The 25,045-nt window shown below is 40.4% G+C and overlaps 1 protein-coding gene and 2 non-coding genes across 5 annotated transcripts in view; 2 read left to right on the plus strand and 1 right to left on the minus strand.

Moving 5' to 3' along the window:
• The window catches only part of USP46 (ubiquitin specific peptidase 46), a 31,848-nt gene extending 30,026 nt beyond the window's left edge, over nucleotides 1-1,822 (minus strand). Inside the window, exon 1 of the mRNA XM_009569851.2 lies at nucleotides 1,683-1,822. Within this exon, the coding sequence (XP_009568146.2) occupies nucleotides 1,683-1,718 (36 nt within the window). The 5' untranslated portion in view covers nucleotides 1,719-1,822. The remainder of the gene's footprint in view (nucleotides 1-1,682) is intronic.
• A 355-nt stretch (nucleotides 1,823-2,177) lies between these two features.
• On the plus strand, nucleotides 2,178-16,100 carry LOC104067167 (uncharacterized). 3 transcript variants are annotated; one of them, XR_008449552.1, is made up of 6 exons: nucleotides 2,253-2,385; nucleotides 5,612-9,901; nucleotides 10,676-10,785; nucleotides 12,131-12,242; nucleotides 12,658-12,740; nucleotides 13,161-16,100. It is a non-coding gene; the product is annotated as an uncharacterized LOC104067167 (transcript). The 3 variants fall into 3 exon arrangements; XR_008449553.1 differs by lacking the exon at nucleotides 5,612-9,901 and having other exon boundaries at nucleotides 2,178-2,316; nucleotides 13,161-15,762; XR_008449554.1 differs by lacking the exon at nucleotides 5,612-9,901 and having other exon boundaries at nucleotides 2,364-2,385; nucleotides 13,161-15,762.
• On the plus strand, nucleotides 12,406-12,523 carry LOC128852204 (small nucleolar RNA SNORA26). The gene has a single exon (XR_008449912.1). It is a non-coding gene; the product is annotated as a small nucleolar RNA SNORA26 (small nucleolar RNA).
• Nucleotides 16,101-25,045: the final 8,945 nt, after the last annotated feature.

Here is a 25,045-nt window from a genome sequence, read left to right on the forward strand (position 1 = left end):
GTTGCCTCGTCCTGGAGGCAGGCTCTGTTTTCCAGGGCAGATGAATGGTATATGTGGCATCACCAGCACAGGGCATGCTGTGGCACCACATGGAGGGAAGCTGGCAACTGCACGTAGCTGCTCTAGAAGAACCTGGAAATAAGGGGGGAAAATACAGACTAAAACAATAAAATATGCAGAAATAGGCTTCTCTTCTGTTTGCGTTGGCGTGCTTAGGACACCCTCATTTCTTTGGCAAGTTTATGACTGCCTCACTGTATTAATAAACTTTTGATAATAATAGAATCATAGAATAGTTTGGATTGGAAGGGGCCTTAAAGATCATCTGGTTCCAACCCCCCTGCCATGCGCAGGCACACCTCCCACTAGATCAGGCTGCCCAAGGCCCCATTCAACCTGGCCTTGAATACCTCCAGGCATGGGGCAGCCACAACTTCGCTGGGCAACCTGTGCCAGTGCATCACCGCTCTCATGGTGAAGAAATTCTTCCTTACATCTAGTCTAAATCTGCCCCTCTCCAGTTTATACCCATTGCCCCTAGTCGTGTTACTACAAGCCTTTGTAAACAGTCCCTCCACAGCTTTCTCGTAGCCCCTTCAGGTATTGGAAGGTCGCTATAAGATCTTTGAGCCTTCTCTTCTCCAGGATGAACAACCCCAACTCTCTCAGCCTGTCCTCGTATGGGAGGTGCTCCAGCCCTCTGATCACCCTTGTAGCCCACCTCTGGACCCGTTCCAACAGTTCCATATCCTTCTTATCTCAAGGATTCCAGAACTGGACACAGTGAGGTCTCACAAGAGAGAGGCAGAATAACCTCCCTCAACCTGCTGGCCACTCTTCTTTTGATGCAGCCCAGGACACAGTTGGCCTTCTGGGCTGCGAGCACACATTGCCAGCTCCTATTGAGCTTCTCATCAACCAGCATCCCCAAGTCCTCTCTGCAGGGCTGCACTCAATCACATCATTCCCCATCCTGTATTGAAACCGCAGATTGCCCTGACCCAGGTGTAGGACCTTGCACTTGGCCTTGTTGAAACTCATGAGGTTTGAAGTCTCCTTCCTCTACCAAGAAGTTTCAAAAATCTAAATCCAATCAGATGTGCCAAGTTTCTTAATACTGAATTAGACCCATGCAGAATGCAGAAAATGTCCTTTTCACTGTTCCTGGGAAGAAAAGTGTCGAAGTCTGAAGATAACAAACAAAAATAATAATGTTTCCAAATTTATTCCTAATTGCCTCGTCTGATTTAGTGAAAGCTGAGTGATTCAAGAATACATCACACAGTGGAGTCAGTGCAGTGCAAGCTAAACCCTGATGGGAGCTCTGAAGCCAAGACTTCCTGGAACAGGTACCTAGCAGAGAGATGCAAAAGTGTGCTGCCAGGCAGCCAAATATCCTCGTTTTCTGTGTGACCTAGGAGCTCCCGGCCCCACGAGATCACAGGAAGAGGGTGAAACGGGGTCACTGTGGATTCAGAGCCTGACTTTGGGGTTCTTTCTCAGGGCAGGAGGAAGGACGGGCTGCGGAACGTAAGGGCCGGGACCACCGCGCAGCGGCTCAGCATCCCGGGCTGCTCCGGGATAACTCCCCGAGACATCTCCAGCCTCCAATTCCATGGCAGGTCCCCCGCCCCTGGGAAGCGGAGCCTCCCGAGCCGCCCCCCGCCGCCGCGGGCACTCACCATATTACAGATGGAGGCGATGTTTCTGACAGTCATTAGTCTAAAGGTTGCAGCGATCCCACACCGCCATCTTTATAAGGTGAAATCAGCCCTGCTCATGGTGGGAAGGAGCGCAGGAAGGGAGAGGGGGCGGCGGCTCCTGCTCCGGGGCTGGGATGAACGCAAGAGGAGGGGATTGCCCAGGCCGCCTCGGCGCCCGCTGAGCCGCCAGAAGGACGGGCCTTCCTGCCCTTCCTCCTCCGGGCGGGCGGCCGGGAGCCTCAGCAGCGCGGCCGCATCCCTGCTCCCTCACGGCCCCGCCGGAGAGCTCAGCCGCGCCTCTGCGCTAATCTCTCCCTTCCTCCTCCTCTTCCTCCTCCTCCTCCTCCTCTCCCGGCGGCTGCCGCTCGCCGCTCCATCGCCGCCGACCCGCTCCGACAGCGCCGCGGGGGCCGGTGCGGGGGGAGGAGGGGGCGCTGCCGCCGCGCCCCGCAGCCAAGGGGGCGGCGGTGCCTTGGCTCGCCAGGCCTGGAAGGGCCACGGGGCGTACGGAATCCGACACCAAGGTGAAGGACGCGAAGGCAGAGGCGACGCGGATGTGCGGCGATGAAGGCAGCGCTGTGCTTTGGGACGCGGTCTCTCCACCTAATTCGAGGTACATGGGAACCCGTGCACTTGCAACCCCCGGAGCAGCACATTGAAATGTAATTTACTTCCGCAGCAGGTGCGTTGCGTGGCCGTTCATGCTTATCTTCACTAACGCCGTTCTGGGACGGTGTCCTCACCGCGCATCTTGGTGCCAAAGCCCTCACTCACGAGTTTACAACACGTGGCATTTACAACACCGTTAATGCAACAATCTCAGCTCCTCTTCAAACACAAGCAAGTTAAGGACTTTCTCCAAAACATGAATGTGAGGGAACTGATGTTGTTTAGCCTGGAGAAGAGGAGGCTGACGGGAGACTTTATTGCTCTCTACAACTACCTGAAAGGTGAAAGGAGGTTGTGGAGAGGAGGGAGCTGGGCTCTTCTCCCAAGTGACAGGGGACAGGACAAGGGGAATGGCCTCAAGCTGTGCCAGGAGAGGGTCAGACTGGACATCAGGAAAAAAAAATTTCCACAGAAAGGGTCATCGGGCACTGGCAGAGGCTGCCCAGGGAGGTGGTGGATTCACTATCGCTGGAGGTATATAAAAGACGGGTAGACGAGGTGCTCAGGGACATGGTTTAGTGGCAGATAGGAATGGTTGGACTGGACAATCCAAGAGGTCTTTTCCAACCTGATGATTCTATGATAGGCACAGGGTTGTTAAATAGCTAACTTGAGGCCACACAGCAAATTTCTGAGAATTGCAAGAACAGAGTTCAGCTGGGGCAATGTCTCATCTTAGAATTCCATTTTTCCTTAGCAAACTGTTTTCAGCAGAAGCTTAAGGCCCATTTGTTGTCCCTCTGCATGCTGAGGAAATGATTCAAACAAAGAGAGAGAACTACCAACAGGCTTCTAACCGCACCTGGGAGTGTGGCAGACTCAGCTTGGCTATGTTTTGTACTTCATGATGCTAGAATATAACAATTGCAATCTATAGAGTCTGGACCCATGGTCTTTGTTTACACAAAACATTCTAAAGTCAGTATTTTTTTATTTTATTTCAAGATTACTAAAAGTCTGGCATCAGCAGTAGCATTTAAAGATAAATTCCTACCCTGAGAAAAACTGTTGGGTAGGTGAACTCAGTTTATTGCAGACCAGTGCCCACTTTATAAAAACAGCACCAAATTTGTGCTTAATTGGCATCCTGTTGACCACTCCAGCAAAGAAACTTGAAATGGAGTTGTCACAGAGGCAGAACTTTCTTTCTTGACTGAGTTGAATTAGTTCTATTAGCTCATTGCAGAAATACAGGATGGAGAAAGATTTTTGGACATTATGGAGTGAAGCCTTTAGTGCCACTAAACTGCTTCCTAAGTCCACAAATCACCATGTTAAAGTGCCATCAAATAATGTAACACTGAGAAAAAAAAATCTTTGGTGTAATTCTATTAAGTTCATGGTCTTACACTATATGTGAATTTCATCCCAAGTGTTTAATTTTCTTAAACTGAGGACTGGATTTTACATAGTATCACACGTTTTCTTGATATAAGCATGGAGATAGTGCCGTTTCAGGACCAGCCACCCCCAGCCTCAGTTCTGAAGCAATGAAGGCCTGGTGGGTCTCCAGAGCATTTCCAAGTGGCCTACAGAGATTGACAGTACTGCACTATAGCTCTTTTTTTTTTAATTCAGATCCACAGGCCTAATTGTATACTCTTTGCTGGAGCCCATTTATCCAATTTACTGTAGAGAATTGTACCTGCTCTCAGTGAAAATTTATGAAGCAAATGAATGGATTTGAAAGGTATTTAAAAATTTAAATAAAACAAAATGTGGTAACTAATAAAGCCATTTACCTCACATATATTTTAATGTCAAGGACATTATTCCTGTAATATGAACCCAGAGAAATTTTTCAAAGTAGGAAAACAAAAAAGTAAGGAAAAAAAGAGTGGTATTTTCGTATTCTTGATTTCTCACCTATGCCAATTACTTGACTTCAGGATAAGGTTTCAGGTGGTTTCTGTTTGTAAAACATTTTTTTTCCAAACAAAAAATTAAATTGTTATTAGTTAAGCATTTATTGGGTGTTCAAGGAAGTGATAACTGCTGAAAATAAGCATATTTGGAAATATGCACGTACATATACACACACCCCATTCTGTAAAAAATTCAGTATCATTATCCTTAAAGTTAATAATACTTTCATTTAAGGGTAAACACATTTCATGTCTTTTTTCTGAGAATTCACAATAAAAATAGAAAATAATATGCACGTGTTTATGTGCCAGTTTAACAGCAGTTTATCATTGCCTTTTTTACTATTCAGTCACAAATCAAACTGAGGAAAAGGAAAGATTCACACTTGAAATGAGCTGATGAGTGTTTTGGGTTTCTTCTGGTGTTTGCATTCTCAGGACTAGAAAGTTTCTTTCTGTAGCTTTCCGAAGGTAAAAAAGTTCAAAGAAAAGCAACAAACGCTTGTTGCAAACATTATAGGAACAGTATAAATAAAGAACAGTGAACAATTATTTCCACTCTAAAGCTCTGCCCTGTCTCTTCACAGCAAACAACTAACCCTGTGTTTCTTCTGAGTGTTAGACAAAGAGAATGAAAACAAAGGACTATTTATAACCTAAAAGTGCTTATATAATTTCTGTTGAAAGGTCAAAAAATGCCTCCTGTGTTTAATTTTAGATTGGTCTTAATCTCATCTGGTTATACTCTTCAATATTTTTATTTCACAACATAAAATAAGAACCTATGGTAAATATCCTCTTTGGCTAGCAAAGGCTTAGACTTTCATAACATTTCCGTCCGATGTTCTCAGAGTACCTTGCAAACATTCACTTAGGCTTGTCAAATTATTGGGTGGCAAGTTAATATTAGCTTCGTTTACCAAGCAAGAAAACAGGCTGCAGAAATTTAGCAACTTGTCCAAAGTTACACAGGAAAATTAGTAGCAAATCTGGGACTAGAGTATCTGTTCACTGAGTGGTAAAAAGAGGATATTGCATTTCCTCTCCAGAAATCTTGGAAAATTCCACAGCGGGTTCATTTATGTTTTTTCTTGTAATAAACTCTCATCCAGAAATGGGTCACCAGTCAGTCAGCTTTGCTGAACAAGTGTTTGGAACAGAATCAAATTTAGGATCCATTTCCAGACAATTAAAGGGGAAATTTAATGGAAAAGGCAGTTAAAACAATACTCATGTTTTCTGGAAGGTAGAAGAGTATATAATAACAATTAAAAGATAATTCAGGTATCTGAAATACTTTTAGTGCTGACAATATACATTAAGAATTTTACAAATGCTTTTTAATGTTTTTAAATATCAATATGTCTTTAACAGAATGGCAAATATGTAAACACAAGAATGAGGACCAAGTACTTTCCATGAAGCTTGGCCCCCACTGCAGAACAGGTTGTCAGCTTTAGTACAATGTGGAAAGACAACTTGCTGTCCGCGGACTGAGTCTGGTGCATGGCTCATAGTAAGTCCATGGAAGCCACTCTATTTACACTGGAAATCCTGATGGTAACAGCAAGTTCTAGAAAAAAATCATCGCAATCTGCAGAAAATGTGGGAAGTCTCCTAGAGGCCCCTTAGTCTAAACCCCACCCCCTAACTTTGGAATCACTATTTCTTCATTAAGACTGTCAGCTTTAATGCAACCCCTCCCAACATTTTCAAATTATCTGAGAAATTATTTCTCATTATTTAAAATATGTGAAAAATTATCATTAGAATGCTAACAATTCATACTGTCACTTACCAGATGTGAAGCACAGAAAATAAAACCGTGCATCGGTTTCATCTCTGCATCTTGCCTGTCTTTCCTAATTTAAACATTCTGCTTGTTGGCAGAGAGAGAATAACGTCTCTGCCTTTTTCTCAGAAATCACTGTTTCACCTAAGAGAATAAAATACATTTACAGCATCTGACTTCATTTTTGTTTTAAGCAAATGTCAGATCTGAAAACCCAAAGACAGCAGAATGAGGTAGATGCAAATATTTTGATGTCAAATACACTAAAATCTGACTGTGCATGTAAAACAGGCTAGCAGTTCCATGTGATAACCATTAAACACTTTTTTTTCTATAAAGAGGCTGTTTCGACCTTTTGCGGTCAGTTTAGTTTTTGATAATGGCCTAGAGGCGCGATTATCTCATAATATCTTATTCTTGCCTTTTCCCTTGTGCTTAATTGTGTGAAAAAATTTGTATTAGGAGCTTTGAACAGTGACAACAAGAGAACTTCTGTATCTTGCTTCCTTGGTTTACATAGTATTGATCTTTTCTGACACTATTCAGCTGAAAATATTCCCACATTTCCATGAGTTAGAAGCTTGAAGAATGGCCTCTTTATCAGGTATTTTATTCAGCAAGGAAGTTCATTAGCAAAGTTTACTGGCATTTCTCTTACCTCTACACAATGTACTTTCAGTTGGAAAGATGCTATTCAAGTTCTAATCATACCTATTGGCTAGAAAGATAACCAAAATTTTTAGCCATGGAAGTACTTTATAAAACAAGAAGAGACTCACTGAACAAAAATAATAACTTAAGTTTCTAGCAAAAATATATTAGTATTTCTGCCTCTGGAAAGGAAATAAGAATTCTGGCTTGCCCTCCTCTTCTCCAAAGATTTTATTTATTATTACTGTTCTATTCTAGAGGCTCTAATTTTAGCTAACGTACACAAAGAATAAAACACAAAGGATATTTCAACAACAGACAGGCTGTAAGTGGCATTTAGTCTATTTTCAGCACGAATTTAAAATAGCCTTTTCATTTTATGTAAATTGTGGTATAAATGAATCAAATAACATTTTTATTACATTGGTATGTCAAAATTTTGATCAAGACAGTTTTATTGCATTGGATGTATTGTAAAAATAAAAAATAAAAAAGGCTGATATATTGTCAGTTTCCAAACCTACTGGTTATTCAATGCAGATGGATACTGTCATCCATCAGCAAAGATTGATGGTCGCATCAAGATTTTACTTGCCTCGTTTTCCTTCATATTTGAAAATGGAAATGAAACATTAATAACAATTGTGCATTGTGGTGAACCCAACATGATATTTTTAAACAAATGTTTCTCAAAAATCTCTCAGCTGATAAAAGCATCAGGCCAGTGACTCTGAGATTCAATTCATGCATCCCACAAAGAGAGATTTCAGTGATTACAGCACCACTCTTCAAGATTTGAGCAACTGAGTTCAGATTGACATGGGCTCCTTAAACTCAATAGTAAATCCATGAAATAACTAAGGCACCCAGCTGCCACTTAGCTAACTTCAAAATGCAGACATTCATATAGTCTTTTCCATGACTAATGAAAGTGGAAATGCCCTAATGTAAACAGATCCAACAACTTTTACTAGCGTTGTTAACCAGGTGCCTGCAGGTTTTTTTCTGCACATATGTAGAACCTGCTAATCTCTTGCAATGCAAAGCTAAGGCTCTTGTTCACCGCCAAATGAAGTATGGGACAAAGCTAATAAGTGTCAAATTTAATAGTATCTGATTCTTAAGTATAGTTGTAACAATTGTCCCTACTTCACCCAGTCCTTCTCTCCTTAAATATTTTCCCATTTCCTAGTCACGCTCCCACGGCAACTCAAGTTTCTGCAAATTCTGCTAATGACCAGACCTGTATCTCTCCTGGATGATGCTCCAGGATCCATCTCAAAATTAAGCTGTACTTAGATCCACCAGTAATGTGGGCTTTCCCAAGACACCCAGATTTGCAAGCAGGCTCAGTGCCCAGCTAAGTTTCTCCAGACTAAAGTTAATCTGAAGCTACAAGCCTCGCAAATTCATAGCTAGAGAGTGATTTACTCAGGGCCCTGAGACAGTTTAGAAAGCTGATGTACTCACAGTAAACTCGCTGACACAGGGATTACACCTGCAACAATGTTTTAAGCAAGTATCAAGGATTAGGCAGAAGAGGTAACTGGAAGTAATTTTTAGGCTATCCATGCATTGCAACTATGTGACTTTGTCTCAAGATGAATCAGCTTGGTTTAGATCTGCTGAAGGTAATTTGAGTGCAGGGCTCAGAAACTCTCAGGTATACCAGGCCAACTTCTTTCCACACGCTTACAGGTGCTGTGCTGGTAGCAACTCAGTATGAGCCAAAACAAAATGAGAGAGAAATCTGTGATTATCAGCAATATATTCATGCAAAGCAGAGCCCTTCGTTGAATTCAGAACTCCATGAGAACGAAGACATTGCTGTTCCTACCTGTTAGCTTCACTGGGCAACATTCAAAGTCTCTGTAATACAAATTACTAATTCCCAGTTTATGCTAATCTGCTTGCATTTACCATAAAACCTCTTAGTAGCATCCCCAGCCAGGCAGCGCACCTCAGCTGAGGTGGAACAAGGACTGTGTCTGGCATCCAGACTGTGAGCTAACTCACCAGAGGAGTGCCCTGGTTCCAGCACACTGCCCTGCAGCCCAGGTATGCCAGAGCTGTGGCAATGAAGGTAACATAGACCTTGCAGTTTCTTCTAAGTATATTTGAATCAGCACAGCATACAGAAGTAAAATTAAGGAAGTACACTAGCTCCTCATTTTCAAGTAAATTTATACAGCTCTTCGGTTTCTGAACTAAGATGACAAACAGGATATTTTGTATTGTGATCTTTCACACCCACACTTGTGACCATCCTCAGTCATGTCCTCACTCTGCTCATTCCCAGGTGGGTTTTCCCAGCCTGACTTTCTCACACACTCAAGGTTCATTATTCTGCGTGTCTTGTTCGGAACAACTGGGTTTTTAATCGTGTTTATTCTGATATGCTTTATCTTAGTCCTAATTAATCTTCCATATACTTGGCGTTGCTCCCACACAGCCACATGCTGTGACACCGGGAGGGGGGGGGGGGGGGAGGGATCAGCAAGGGCCGTGGGCTTTACTTCCCTATCCTTGCAGACAGATCCTAAGCCTCCTAAAGCAGGCTTAGATAGAAGTTTAGACAGAGATTAGCAGTATTTAGCTCCTCAAAACCGCTACGCAGCTGCCACTTCACACCGAAGGTGCTTTTGTTTCTCCTGCTTGGAGACACCCAGTCCCCTACAAGTTTGGCCTGGGCAGGGACAGACAGCCCTGCTCCTGGCCCCTGGCTAACCACCACATGCAGGGCAACCAAGCAACTGGGGTGCTTCTCGCAGGGCCAGGAGTGAGGGCAGAAGCAGGAGAAGGAGCAGGAGCGAGGGCAAAGGCAGGGGAAGGAGCAGAGGCAGGAGCAAGGGCAGAGGCAGGAAGACACCCGGCCCCCTACAAGTTTGGGCTGGGCAGGGACCCTTGGCTGACCGCCACACGCAGCGCAACCAAGCAGCTGGGGTGCTTCTCGCAGGGGCAGAGGCGAGGGCAGAGGCAAGGCCTAGGTCAGGGAAAGGGACAAGGAACCACCTCCTCCCCCCCACAGCCCCTACTCATCACCCCAGTGCTTTTGCACCGCCTCTTGCCCCCGCGGGGAGTCACGTGCCCCAGTTCCACCAATGGCGGGCAGCACCGTCCCCGCGGTTCCCCGTCGGCGGGTCTCGCGCGAGCGGCGCGCGGCCGTACTTAAGACAGCGCGGGCGGCCTTTCTTTCTTTCTCGGTGCCGCGCGCCGTCGCGGTGAGGCGGGTCCCGGGGCTCCTACGGGCCGGGGGGTGGGGGCTGCTCCTCGGGGCTTTCCCTTCACATCTTGCCCTCCCGGAGCGTGGCAGTGCTCCGCGGAGTCAACACAGGGGGATAGAGCACGTTTCCCTCACAGAAACCCAGCGCGGGGCCGTCCCCTCCGCCCTGCATCCTGTCGTGAGGCACATGCGGCCTCTTCTGCCCCTCCTTCCGTCTTTTCCCTTTCCCCTCATTTCCCCTCTCCCTCTTCTGCCCCTCCTTCCGTCTTTTCCCTCTCCCTTCGTTTCCCCTCTACCCCCTCTCCCCTCGTTCCCCTCTCCCCCCTGTACCTCCCTCCCCTCGTTTCCCCTCTACCTCCACTCTCCCCTCTTCCTCTCTACCCCTTCTCTCCCCTCTTTTTCCCCTCTACCCTTCCTCTCTCCCCTCTTTTTCCCCTCTACCCTTCCTCTCTCCCCTCTTTTTCCCCTCTACCCTTCCTCTCTCCCCTCTTTTTCCCCTCTACCCTTCCTCTCTCCCCTCTTTTTCCCCTCTGCCCTTCCTCTCTCCCCTCTTTTTCCCCCCTCTACCCTTCCTCTCTCCCCTCTTTTTCCCCCCTCTACCCTTCCTCTCTCCCCTCTTTTTACCCTCTACCCTTCCTCTCTCCCCTCTTTGTCCCGTCTGCCCTTCCTCTCTCCCCTCTTTTTCCCCTCTACCCTTCTTCTCCCCTCTTTTTCCCCTCTACCCTTCCTCTCTCCCCTCTTTTTCCCCTCTCACTCTTCTCTCCCTCCACAGGGTGGGGAACCCGCTGAGCCCTCTTGAAGGCTTCGTCCGCCGTGGCAGGCGAGAGGCCATGACCGTGAGAATGGCGGGCAATGTCGAGTCTGGCCTTTGGATGCCTATAGGTAAGGGGGGAGCACCAACCCCACCGCATCCCTTGCAGCGTGAGGCTGTATAGGTTTGGGTTTCCAAATGGAGGGCTTTGAATATGGTACTGATACCAAAAATGCTGCCAAATTAAACTCTCCAAGACTCACTTTAGGGTTTGAGAAAGCAAACATCCTTTATCAGGCCTGGGCAACGTGTGGGAATGTCTATCAATCATGTGCAATGAGAGAAAAGCTGTTTACAGAATGTATTCCCCACTTACATGCATATGTATAAACTTCCCCAGAAATCTTACACGTTCTACTACTTTCCGAGGTCCAATTCTAATATTGCTATGAAACAGTCAAAACTCTTGTTAATTTGGAACTGGCTCCGACTCTGCTTGACTTTGCCTTTCAGATTAGTAAGGATTCCAAACGGAGGTAGTTACAGCAGAAGAGACATCTGTTTATCAGAAACTGTTCCTCACAAGGCGTCTTCAAATAATGGGCCTTATCTAGGAAAGAAACTGTCAAAAAATGTGCTATTAGAGGGACACTGTAACTTGAAAACCACAACAGCTTAGATGAAATTTAACTGTACCCTAGCCTTAATCAAAATATTCCACTTTCTGTATCAGTAACACTTAAAAAAGATAAACATTTCTGAGGGCACCGGTCTGCATCGCCCTGAGACATAGAAGTGTTCCCGTCCATTTGTACCCTCCTACTCTTTTCTGTGTTGTAGGTGTTGAGCTGCACAGGCCTCAAGTCTAATTGAGCAGGGTGGTTTCCTTTTTTTTATAGGCTGCATCAAGAAAATTACAGTTAAACCCTGCAGTGTTTAGAGTATTGAATGCTGTAAGTGCTTTGATTCAAATGGACTTTTTAAACAAAAGGTCATTGATTGCATAGGGTTTTGGCCCAGTCTTCTGGCAGGTCTGTAACAGTGACACTTGTTATCTCTTGATATAAGTTGCTACAAGGTATATGTAAGTGGGCACAAGGTAGTAATTAATTGTCTGGTAAAGACCTGTCTGTTAAACCTATAAATTTACAGCTTACTTCAGGGTAGGGTCAGCACTAAAAACAATTTAGGCTTAAAACTTTCCTTGTTTCTGATTAATAGTATATTTTAAAAGAAGTTCTGTATAGTTTAAATGGGTTAATTAAAACAATCTTTTGAACAGACTGAGGCAATAGACTAAGTTTTGCTCATTATTTGATAATGAACTTTATGTAAATGATTTCTGCAACTTTGTAGACTTTAGGGAGTTATAATTGAACATAATAGCAACTTTGAGAAAATGGCTATAAGGTCTATAATCAGACAATGTGAATTATAATGTAATAATTTTTGTCTTCTTTGTGCTTCTTTGTTCAGAGGTCCCACTTAGCAACTTCATGTTTGAAATATTCTAGACATGGATGATCGGACCTAAATTAGAAGCAATGCTCAAGACTTCTTAGGAATTAATAATACCTTCTGCTAGAAGGTAAGCGTGTTCTAGTCTAATGACAACTGCAGATAGTTTTAAATCTTGCATTTTGATAATTTAGAAATTTGAAATTTGAAGCAAATTTTAATATCTTGAATAAGTTCAGCCCACCTTAGTTAATAAGAAAAAATGGTGCTACAATTTGTTCCCCTTTTATGCTTTGCCCTCTTAAGTCTGGTAGTGTCTTAAGTGGCCAACACAGAGGGGTATAGAAGTTCTCTCTCAAACCCAGAGGTGAGATTGAAACTCTTCTTTGGATCATGCAGAGAGGCACACATTCATGAAACTACTGAAGTTCAGAAAGCTGCCAAATGAATGTTGCTAATACCTTGTAGGTACATTTTGAATTGTCATCTGATTATTGTGTTAACTGAGTTTTAGCGTCAGTTTCGTGTAAATCTCACTTTTTCAGGTTTCTCGAGTGTGTCGGTGCTCTGTAAACCTGTGATAAATGTCTTGAATGAAGAGTTCCTTGTTAGATCTGTTGATCTCCAGGTATGTAGTGTAAAAAGGATGATCAGATGTTAGTGCTTGGATTGCCTTCTATAAAAGGAAAAAAAAAACCAAACCCAAAAATTAGTATAGACTAGTGGAAACTTGTGTGGTAATTGTTAGACCTTTATATAGATTTTCACCTATCTGAATTGGAAAAAAATATTAGGAAAGCTTAAAGCCCGATGGTTATTGGATCATTTATTCTAATGTTTAATCTAATATGTCTGTTCCTCTGGAATGGAATCCATACTATTGGTATGGGAAAGAAAAATCCTGTCCTGTACAATTGAAGAAATTTTGTATTAAGAAATGGCTCTGACTTAAGGATTAATGTTATGTAGCATGCTCCTATAGCTCAACCTTAGGCCAGTTATCTCTTGTGTATGCGATGCTAACTGCAAATTAAAACTTCTTTTGCAGAGGAGAAACCAGAACATACAAGAGATTTGAACTGATATTAAAATTCAACTTATGGTTTGAGTGGCCAGTTCCTGAGCTGATACTAGATGACTCCAGTGTCACCTGTAATGTAGTGCCTTGAAAGTGGAATTGAGACAAGCAGTGGCTGAAACTACATACCTTCAATGATTGTATTTAAACAGGAACAAGTTTCTTAACAAAAGCTGCTACAATTTATTTCTATGTCTGTGGATTAATTGAAATAAAATATGCCAATGCAACTAGAAGTTTGTGTCTTCCTAAGGTTTCTTATTTAGGTATGGCCTTCCTTTATGAAGGCTTTGTTTAGTGAATGTGGACACTTATGTTGTCATGCAGAAATGTTCTCTTGTCATGTGCAGACTTAATAAACTTAATATTTAACTTGAAAATCCTTTAAAAATGGCCTTCTTAATGTGCATCTTTTATTCTGAGTGGTCATGGATTTCTGAATTATTTTAGAGTGCAAGAGTACTTTGTAATCAACTGGATAACTTCTATTTATTTCATTAGGCTGTATGCTTTATTTGCATGTTCTGCAACTAGTCAAAAGATCGTCTTCAACTTTAAAATTGCTATTACATCCTTAGAATCCCACTACCTCCTGCCTCTTTCAAATGAACAAAAGGAAAATGTTGCAATATGCCATGTAAAGGACAACAATTGTGAAGATCCTTGAAGAGCAGGACCAATATTGTTGAACAACTGAAAGCTTGGATGTGCTTTTCATTTGTGTCCAAATGTTAAAACCTTATCAGTGGTAGGTCTTAACGTGAAGTGATATATGTGCAAGCCAATGCTTCCTTAGAATGCACCATCAAGAGTATAAAATAGAGTTAGAAGTAGCTGTAAGGCGCTCCCCACTGCCTACCCAGGAAAGAGATTTAGTGTGGATTTAGGACTGAACTCTTACATATCCTTGGTCAGATTTAACCCCCACTTAGTCAGGAAGCACTTCTGGTTATATTTGCTTAAGGGTGTGAGTAGTGGTCTGTTACACTTGTAGCATGCTAAACTAAAGTATTTTTCCTCTGTACTTTCCTCTGATTTTTAATAAAAGATTAAACTGAAGGGCATACAAATGTACTTCATATCAAAGTTGTCTGACAACTGTTTAGTTCCTGTCATGAGTAATAATGAATCATTTTCCTGCAAGCCTTGTCAGCTTTGCAGACCTGTCCTCTGCAGTCATGCTCAAGGGTTAAGTTCTAATCTATTCAGTCTTGCCTTATGTAAGAGTGATTTCATATCTGATCCGTGGTGCCCTGTGTAGGTTTTGTTAATCTCCTCTTTGGTTCAATACCAATTGATGGCATTCAGCGTAGACAGATTTTTGAAATATTGCCTCCTGTTTTCCTTACCTAGTAAGCTTGTTTACGTTTCATAGCTTGGGATAATGTTTTCAGTGAGCTGTTAAAACTTCCAGAACTTTGTGAAGGGAGTAGAAATCGTCTTAGAATTAGGGCTGCAGTTTTCCTTCCCAGATTCATTAGACATACAGTAAATGGTGTTGAATTCTGCCTGCTGCTCTGTCTGTAAAGATCTTGTCAGAATCAAGATCTTCTGGAGTCTGAAGCTGTGGTTAGCTTTGAGTGTTCTGAGGGTTTTTTTTTTCACATCAATTGATGCTGAAAATGAGCTATGAAATCTTCACTTACGTAAACTTTGTTCCATTCCTTTCTGAAATAATGGCTTAAGAGTATACTAAATGTCCCTTCTCTTTCATGGTAACTATGATGCCCTTGAAGACCTGTCTTCATCTGAAGACTTCTCAAAAATAAAGTGTGTTCCTTGAGTCATGCTCTGTGCTTTGGTGCTGACTCCTTCAGAGACTTGTTTGTTTCTTTTTTTTGAGGTATTGCTACCCTTCGACTTCATGCTGTGCAGCTGGTGATAAAAAGTGCCGTTAAATCCTAATGACCTAGGGTTTACAAATCTGTTCTACAATGTTCCATGCAAGTCCTTGTTCCTTCACCCGTAGTTTACAGAAACTTTGGGGAAGTAATCTCCATCACAGACGAATCATTCATTTGGTTTTTTTGTTGTAGCCTTCAAATTCTCAAAGGCTCTGTTCATGCTTGTTCGTTTCTTGGGCTTTCAAAGTCTGCAGACTACCTGCTTCTGATCAATTTGAAGAGATTTTAATATTCTTTTATTGTATTGCTCCTTAAGCATTTCTGCTGCTTCAGATTTAAGTCAGGTTATTCGTTTTTACTTTTCTTTGTTTTGGCATGGCTTGCAGTTACTGAAAGATACAGCTTTGATATGAAGCACATTCACAGTTTAAAAGTGTGATCATTTTCGTGTGTTTTGATTTGTCCATGAGACTGATTAAAACTTGTCTTTTTAAGCAACATTTTATCTGTTTGGCTATACTGCACCCTTTGCATTGCTCATTGCTCATTTCCTTTTCATTTCTTAAAGGGAGAAATTTAACGTTTCAAGAAGTTCAAAATAGAAATCTTTTAGCATATTCTTACTGTTGCTGACAGCTGAAGTGTTGTTTTCTATCAGTCTTTATGTTGCAGAAGATAGGCTTTTTCACATTAGTGGCTTACACACTTACACTACATACTGACAGTATTTTACAAAACTATTCCAATAAAATTGCAGTATTGATGGAATCCTAATTTACTCTAGTTGTTAATGAACTACCCATGTATTAGGGCAACAAGGGTGGTGAAGGGTCTGGAGAACAAGTCTTATGAGGAATGGCTGAGGGAACTAGGTTTGTTCAGTCCAGAGAAAAAGAGGCTAACACATGGGGACACATCATCATACTCTACAACTACCCAAAAGGAGATTGTAGTGAGGCTGGTGTTTGTCTCTTCTCCCAAATAACAAGTAATAGGGTGAAAGGAATTGGCCTCAACTTATGTCAAGGGAAGTTTAGACTGGATATTAGGAAAAATTTCTTTACTGAAAGAGAGGTCAAGCACTGGAACAGGCTGCCCAGGGAAGTATGGAGTCACCATCCCTGGAAGGGGTAAAAAGCCCTGTAGATGTGGCGCTTCAGAATGTGGCTTAGTAGGCATGGTTCTGTTGGGCTGATGGTTGGACTTCATGATCTTAGAGGTCTTTTCCAACCTTAACGATTCTGTGTGCCTCTAAGTGACAGTGTTGCATGTGAAGTCCAGTCTGCTGTTCTGTCCTTCTGAAGCATCTGATCAAAAAGGCTTATGAAAAGAGAGGGAATCCATTCTAAACGTTATCTACTACTTTGATTTCACATAGCATAAATGGATTCAGTTCACTAGGTTTAGTGCACCTAAAGGGAAAGAATGAAAGCAAGCATACTTGAGACTGTAGTGAATACTTAACTTTTCACCTGGCTTGTTCTTTCAGTAACAAGGAAATCTTGGGGCACTGCTCTTTTAGAGTGGAAGAATTTTTCAGTAGAACTGGTTTAATATAAAATCAAAGTAGAACTTGTATTTTAAACTAAAGAAGTATCAATTTATCTCACGTGCTTATAAAGCTCATGACTTTACAATTGACTGTATGTGCTATCATTTGGTTGGGGCCATTATTCTATGCTGAAGGCTCTTTTTGAAGAAAAACTGGTTTGAAAGATAGGTCACTTGAGAATACTCTGTTTTATGACTTCTCACAGGTAGTTATAATAAATCACTTATCAATTAACTGACTTGTTTTCTGTTCCATCTTCAGGCTTTTTGGAATATAAATATGTCAGTTCAGGCTTCATTCACCTAATTAATTTTATGATGGATCATGTTAAAGCAGTGAAGCAAACCAAAGTGATTAGTATTAGTCTAGGAGTATGAACTTAGTCTAAATCTGATAACTTCATTGCTGTAAATCAGGTCATTTATCCTGACCACCAGGGCTATGCTGTTCACTAAGAGGGAGGTGGTTTGTATGAATGCTATCCTCTAAGTGAAGTTATAGCATTGCAATTTTCCCTTTTCTTACTCATTAGAAAAGCAAAGACTAATGGAAGAAGAACATCCAAGTTTCCCGGAGAATAGTCAAGGGCTGGCTAGTTGGCTTATACCATGACAGGTCTGTATTAACTAGCCTTGTTGCAGGCTAAATTACATTAAGCCAAATTACATCACTTCATAAATTTTTGTATATATGGTTTATAAAACATGCATTATATGCAAGTTTGGGGGGAAATAAAGATGGAGGAAAGCTATAATATAGCTTTTAATCTGTACCTTTCTGTTTATCTGGCTATTGATAGCATATTTAGGAATGCTGCTTTGGCTTTTAATTGACCGAATCTGCAAGACTGCTGAATTTCTTCAGCAAGACTGAAGACTGTCAGACAGAAGAAGGTGGAATATTTTCATATTTATGTGTTTATTCCATGTTCTAGCAGACATTTGAAAAGCATGGTATTTCCTACTTCACTTTCTTTCAGTAAGTTGTTTCAAATGTTGAGACTCGATGATCAAAGGAAATGTAGACGAAAAATGCTGAAATATGTCTTGGGATTAATGTGAGCTAATCCCTGGACAGTTTTCTGTACCCAGGGCAACAGGCAACAACACTGGTTTTGACACAAAAAATGCTTACACTTACTTTTTTTTTTTTTAATTGGGAATAGTTGCTTGGAGGTCACCTTGAAAGTCAGGTACTCACCAAGAGTTTCAGTTCTGAGGAGCCTGGCATCATCAGAATTAAAGTGACTTCTCTTACTCATTAAAGCAGATTTGTGATCTCCAGGGTTTGTACTGCTTTGCTTTTGAGAATCTAAAATTTGGATGCAAGTATTAATTCATGTTTTTATTGTCATGTAATTATGACTGTCATACTCGCTGATCTTCAGTGGGAAGCTTGGAGGCAATACTCAAATTGTCCTAGGTGTTCTTTTGAGTTCATTAATTTTCCTCATGACTTCCCATAACACTGCGACCATATCCAAGTTTCTTGAGTTCATGCAAAAAACAAAATAGAAGTAGGGTGAGGATATAGGCTGAATGCACTTGTAACTAAGAAACAATGAACGTGCATCCCATGTATTCTGATTTGGAGCAATGCAGGCAGATACCTCTTACAAAACCACAGGTGCTGAGATGGAAAAAATTCTCTTTTTGTGGTCAGTAGATATCAGTTCTATATAGAACAGATTTTCTTAAAACTTTCTACATTTGATTTCAGGTGCAACTCACATTGGATTTTTCCACACATCGATTCTTGTTCTTATCTAAACAGAGGTGAAAGCTGTGTGACCTTCACTGACTTTCATTGCTGTAAAGAGGGCCTTTTCTGTTCAGAGGACTTTGATGTAAAGATCAGAGATTTCCTCACATGCTTTGATATTTAAGTTCTACAGCTTTGACTCAATGCATAAATCCCCAAACACTATAATACTGAAAACATTCATACTCTTTGAGATCAAAAAGTTATAGAAGCTGACAACAATGACTTGTCATCTTCAGATTGTATGTGTTTACTGTAAGACAATTCATTTAATTCACAATACATTATAATAAATGTATTTTAACTTCAATATACTTTATTAAAATCATGAGCAGTAGTAACTGGAAACAGGCAGAGTCCTGGGAAGAACAGTGTGCACAAAAGCAGAGGATCGAAAAATAGTAGGAGTTTCTGGTTTCAGCACTGCCTGAGTTTGGATACAATAGGTCATGCAGATCCCTGGTTTATCTGACGTGGTAGCAGGCAAGGTCATTTTATTTCCTTCTTACTGGTATATTGCACACCAAAGCAGAGGTGGTATGTGGACTATGATTCAGAGTGTTTTTCAGGCTTTCTTTTGATAAGTGAAGGGGCTACATAAAGGTTATTTGTATAAAGGAATTCGACTTAGGCTTTATTAGTGCTCCTGCCATTGAATCTTATTACAGGTGATGTAGAAATATGAAATCCCAGCTTCTGTTTGGCTTATTGTGATTTGTGCCTTAAAAATAGCAAATAATCTCATGCAGTTCAGAAAGTGAATGAAAATAAATAGCAGCTCTATAGAAAAATTTCTCTGTGAGCTACTTGAAAAAGGTTGCTGATTGTAAGGATCACTTGATTTTAGTAATGGATACTATTAGGTTCATAACTTTTTTTTTCCCTCTGAAGTATAAACATAAAATATGTACATCATACCGTATTGGTAAAGTAGCCAGAAGGGAATAAAGTCAAGTAAAGCATACAGAAGGATAAAGTCTGTTTCCAGAAATAATGTGTTCTTTCCCACATAGCCAGGCTCAAGATACTGATTTCAGGTCTTGTATGGTACAAGTTTTTTTACAGTTGCTGGTATGCTGTGACACACCATGGCTGGGTTTTTTTTTCCCAGATACCCATGGGTTTCCTTGAAATGTCTGTTTCAGACCTTGCTGCCGTTATTTCAATTTGCAGATGGATTATGGCTTCTGTGTCCTCTGTTGTGTGGTATAAAAATTAAAAAAAAAAAAAAAAAGTAAATAAAAAGATAAAAAGAAATAAGTAGAAAATTTAAAAAAAAAAAGAGAGAGAGAGGAAAAATCTTCTTGTTTTAATTCTAGGATGTGTTCTTTTAGTAACAGTAATGTGAAAATTATAAAAAAGCAATCCCAAGAACTATAAGATGACATTAAGTCCCTCCCAGATTCATGCTATTGCTGCTTCTTATACTGCATAATGAGCATGTTTATTGGAACTGCATCTCAGCTGCAATCCTTTCAGTTGCCCACTACTCCTTGTTCCTATGCCATTGATGGCAGCACATGAGTCATTTTAGGCCTTACATAAAAATATATGGCCAAGTCAGTATTTTCATATAATTTTTGTTATAGGGAGAGCAGTCCAGGTTTGGTACCTTAACTGTAGGTAACTTCTATTTCAAAGCGTTGCAGATATAATAGCAACATGTTCTGACCCCCACCTGTATCGTGTCAAGGCTGAGAAGTCTCACTCGTCTTCCTGATGTCCCATCTGCCCTCTTGGTCTTGAACCATCAGGAAATGATGTTTCCAACTACTGTGGCTCCTCTCCAGCATTGTTTTACCTCATGTCTTAGTTAAAAGAGAACTGTACAAACAAGTAACAGGGTGACATTTCTTTTATTGCTACCAAGGTGCTGTACCTCTGTTTTATTTCTTCCAAACTAATGTTTTATTCCTGTATCTATTTTGATTTACAGTAAGTACAGGACTTAAATGTATCTGTTTACTGTGAGTCAAAGCAGAAGGAAGAGCTTAAAGCACTTTTATAAGTTGGTCCTATTAAGTTCTACACCAAGTTCCTCAAATTGCCACGTTCTTCCCAGGCACATCAGGCTGCAGCCTTCCTCTGCAGTAGTGATGATTTTCACTCCTTGCGGGGTTTTTGTCCCTTCAACCAATTTATGAACACTCAACAGTGTCATTACAGTATTTGTGTTTTGTTGTTACCGTTTCTCAGAAATGCTAACCAAAAAAAAAAAAAAAGTTAAATTGACATAATATGGAGAAGAAATTGCTTTTAATAAACACTATGGGATATGTGTGTGTTTAATTTGAAAGAATTACAAAAATTAGCCTAGATGAAACAAACACAAGTTTAAGATATTGGAAAAGTAATAGTTCTGCCTTGTAGCTGTTGGTGTAACTGATTAATACCTACAATTTCAGACATTAAGCTGATATTTAAAAATCACAGCAATTTTTATTTTTCTTTCTCACATGCCTACAGGCAGCATATTTCAGAGGTGAGCAGGAAGAGAAAAACTACTGCTGTTGTTATAATTCCGTAATGAATTTAACACCACCTGACTTATGCACTATGTACCATGCAGCCCACAATTTTTATAAACACTTTCCTTGAACTATTTGCTCACATTCTTTGGAAATCACTAGGAAAAATAAAGTGTGCCAAGAATTCATCATAAAACATTGAGAACTTGAGTGTCTCTATTTATGCCATTAAAGGGGGGGCTGATGGTTTTCCATTTTGACCAGAATTATGACTGTTAACAGAATGCCATTTCAGCTGTCAGATGAGTGCTTTCTTTATATATTTGGATATAATGTTTGTACATGAAATAAAAAGGTAAAGAGAAATAGTGTATATATTGTGCGTCTCAATATATCCCATGTATCTCAAAATGCTTCACAACAATATTAGTTATAGTGCTGCTGTCACTTCAGGAACTGTGAGCAGATACAGCGTTCTTTATGTAGTTAGTAACAGGTCCCATGTAACCCTTAGATGGAACTTGATTTATGAGGAAGAAGATATAGATAGGGTGCTACCATTGTTGAATGGGCTATTTTTTTTACAAAATTGTTGCATTTTTTTTATTAAGTGGTGATGTCTTTCCATGTGAATTTTAGCATGATAGAAGAGCTGCTCTTTCAGCTTCCTCTGGCTTAAGACCTATCAATTAGAATTTGAAAAGGCTGCTTGAATCTAGGTAGCTTCACAAGTCCCCAAAATGATATATTCAAACTTAGCTGGAGATCACCAAGACTTGTAAATCAGTACGGTGGATGACAAACATGCTAGCGAAAAAGTAGTGTAGATCTTCAGACAGGTTCACTGAAATTCAGTGAAACTGTGCTTGTTTCCTTCTGTGGAGAGCCAGTCCCCCAATCCTCTCTATAAACGTTAATTCTCTTTCAGAGGTTGCTACTCATAACAATAATAGCTAAAATTTGATGTCTTTCCCTCAGTGTTGTCTCTTTCATAGTTCACCTCACCATTCCTGCTCTGTCCTGTGCTACTAAGTGCCCTGGCACAGTCTGAAGGTTCAAGGTAATGTAAAGTTGGGTTACATATACCATTTCTCACTAATTCTCACCCTGTTAACCTAAATTAATTTTTTTATCTTGTTCAGCAGTGTGTCACAAGTTTCTAGCTTGACTCATATGGAAGAATGAAGACTATTGTTACTAAACTGAAGTTGAAAGGTAGTACATGAGAAACTGTATAATGATCTGTCCTTCCAGTGTGGCTTCTGCAATTTAATTGTGAATTATTCCCATTTCCCATATTTTTTTGTGGTTTTGTTTAGAATAATTGTGTTATTGCTGAGTATGCATGTTTGTGTGTGCACAGAGAGAAAAAGTCCCTTGCACTTTGTAACTGGAATTCTCAAAGTAGTTGTAAACGGTGTTGAAGTACCTTTGGTTTGCTTTCTGTTGGACGTTTACGTAACTTATATATGTTTCTATTGCCTTGACATTTGTGTACAAGATGGATGGCTGGACAGGGTCTTGCATAAAATTCAGAACTGCAAAATGGTGTTGCCATTTTCTTGAAGAACAATTAATTAGAAGTGAATATTCCATGTGTTGATAAAGGGGTAGAGAGGAATTTTTTCTTCCAAGTAAATTATATTCAGTTGCCAGATTTCAAACCTCAAAATAAGAATATCATATGGATCACCTCTTTGCTTGTATTCCCAGATGCCTTTCAGATCTTCTCTGGCAGAGTTTCTCATCATAGATGCTATAAATTGAATGTTTTGAAGTAATTTAAAATAAAGATATTTAGGGTAGAGTTTCTCAGAAGTATTCAGAATGGGATTCTGTCCAGTCTTTTTGAAATTAGAGTTTGTTGATATCAACAAAGTATAATCTGGCCAGTGCTGAATAGTTTGAAAATCCCACTGCTGGTTACTGAAAGCAAAATTACTGGTGTTCCTTAATCCCTTCAGGTGGCAGGGTGCATTTTGTTCAGCCAAATAATTTGGATTTTCCATTCTGGAACAGTTGATAGTGTAATTCCATACTTATATCATGAAGGCAAAAGGAAAAATTGATTTATTACCCTGCAGGCACTGAAGGAAAAACAAAACATGCAGATGTAGTTATAAACTGTCTTTCAAGAAGCCTTAGCTTGTGCCCTATGTATCATCAACTATATCACACAATGTAAGTAGTCTTGCAAATATAAACTATTTCAGTAGCTTGATTTGGAGAAATTGGTTTTGTAACTCACACTGCAGTTCTTTTAAGAGCTTGAGCTGGTCTTGCATAATATTTAAGTCCCTGCTTGAACTTTGTTTTCTAAAATACAGCTCTAGAGGGAGAGTCACTATCTATAGTTCATACACTCTACAGGGCCAATCTATGTATCAAAACAGTCATTGAGGCAAAGAGTTTTAGGAGAAGATGAGTTTCATACAGAGAATGTTATGGAACACATGATCTAGAATACAAGGACACTCTCGGATTGTTGTGTGGGCACTTCAGTGTCATTATTTTAGTATCACTAGGGTAAAAGAAAATTCTTTTTAAACAACATATAATTAATTGTAAATAAAACCTAGATAGAATGTAGAGTTAAAATAATGAAATGAAATTACTTAGAAAATGATAGCTTGAGAAAGCACTGTGAAATGACTGAAGAAGACTTTGTAAGTTTGTAGTCATCAGATACAGGTGTGTTATTCCAATTTAAGTTTGAAATTGGAAAGCTACCACAGATTGGTTTAAGTTTTTTGGCATGGACTGAAGAAAAGTGTAGATACGATTGTGTGAATTCTTCCAGAGAATGAAAGCAGAAAGTTAAGATGTAGTCGTTTATGTTCCACGTGTGGTTCAGGAACCGTAAAAGCTGAGTTTGGTTGCTCTGGTTTGGAATAGTTCAACAAATGAACAAATGCCATTAGCTGAATGCCACCTGTTGTAGGAAGACCAGCCCTTCAGTCCCCTAAAAACATCAATTGAGGTAAAAAAAGATCAAAAACCCTGCTAAAGAAATATTAAATATTGTTTGTGTAAACATAAGCTAAGTAGTCAGTTCCACCAAAAATGTATTGACATATAATGAATTGCAAAGTCAAAGTCAATGTGTGAATTAGTTGGTGATCAAAACTTACATGGAACTGATATGAAATCGGCAAGAACCGAATAAAATATAGAACAAAATGCAGACATTTTGTAAAACTCACTATGTTTAATCTGCACTGAAGATAAGCTAGTCTTTCTTCTTGTTTTATAGTTTATATATCAAATCCAGAAGCATTTCACACACCTCTCATATTTATGATCTATAATTTAGCAAGAGATATAAGTCATTGGTTATCAGTGTCTCTAGACTGATAGTTTGGGAGTCTGAAATTGTTCACAGACGTGACCTACTAAAAAGATGTCTAAAACACAAGCCATGTGATTAAGCATATGACATAATTCAGTAGTATTGCTTACTTGATCTTTTAAATCTTGTATAATTCTTTCTGCCCCAAATTGTTTGCAGGCAGCTTGTCAGAAAATAAATTGTTTGTTTAGGTAATTGCTGTTAATTCAGCTGAAAAAACAAGTGTAATATCACCTCTACTTATTAGAAAAGCAGTGCTCAAATTCAGCAGCGATATCTTGGAGATGTCAAATGCAATTGTTTGTGTTGCCTGTCTGGTTTCTGTCTTTGTCTAACCAGAAACAGGACCAGTTGGGATCACGGACTGCGGCTCTTTGCTCCTTGTTCAGCTACAGCTCGGCTGAACCCGGTGCTGGGTCTTTTACCACATTAGCTTGCTGCTTTTATTTCCAAGCTCTTCGGTGCACGTCTGCTTATGTAAACATGCGTACAGAAATGATCTGCACCAGGGATGAGTGGTTACTCAAGGTTAATCAGAATAAAGACAAAGATTCACCAAGAACGTACGTACCAGCAGGCCCAGCTCCTGTGGGGCATTATGTCTTCAGCAAAGAGTTGGGGAGTGAGGAGGAAGGTAATGGAAATGGATGAGGCCTCATTAGATTTTGGATACTTGTGAAAGTATGCTTTCAGACATTTGTATGTCAAGGGAACCATACCGTTCCCTCACTCAATGGTTTATTTTCTGTTCTCTCCCTGCAGCTGCAAATCTACAAATGAGCCTAAAGGGATATGATCAGTGCAGTGTAAAGAAGTTCACTGTAATTTATATAGAATCAGTCCTTTTTCTTTGGCATCAGAGAAGAACATGGAGAACCTAT

This window comes from Cuculus canorus, chromosome 4 (genome assembly GCF_017976375.1).
Source record: "Cuculus canorus isolate bCucCan1 chromosome 4, bCucCan1.pri, whole genome shotgun sequence".
Lineage (NCBI taxonomy): Eukaryota > Metazoa > Chordata > Aves > Cuculiformes > Cuculidae > Cuculus > Cuculus canorus.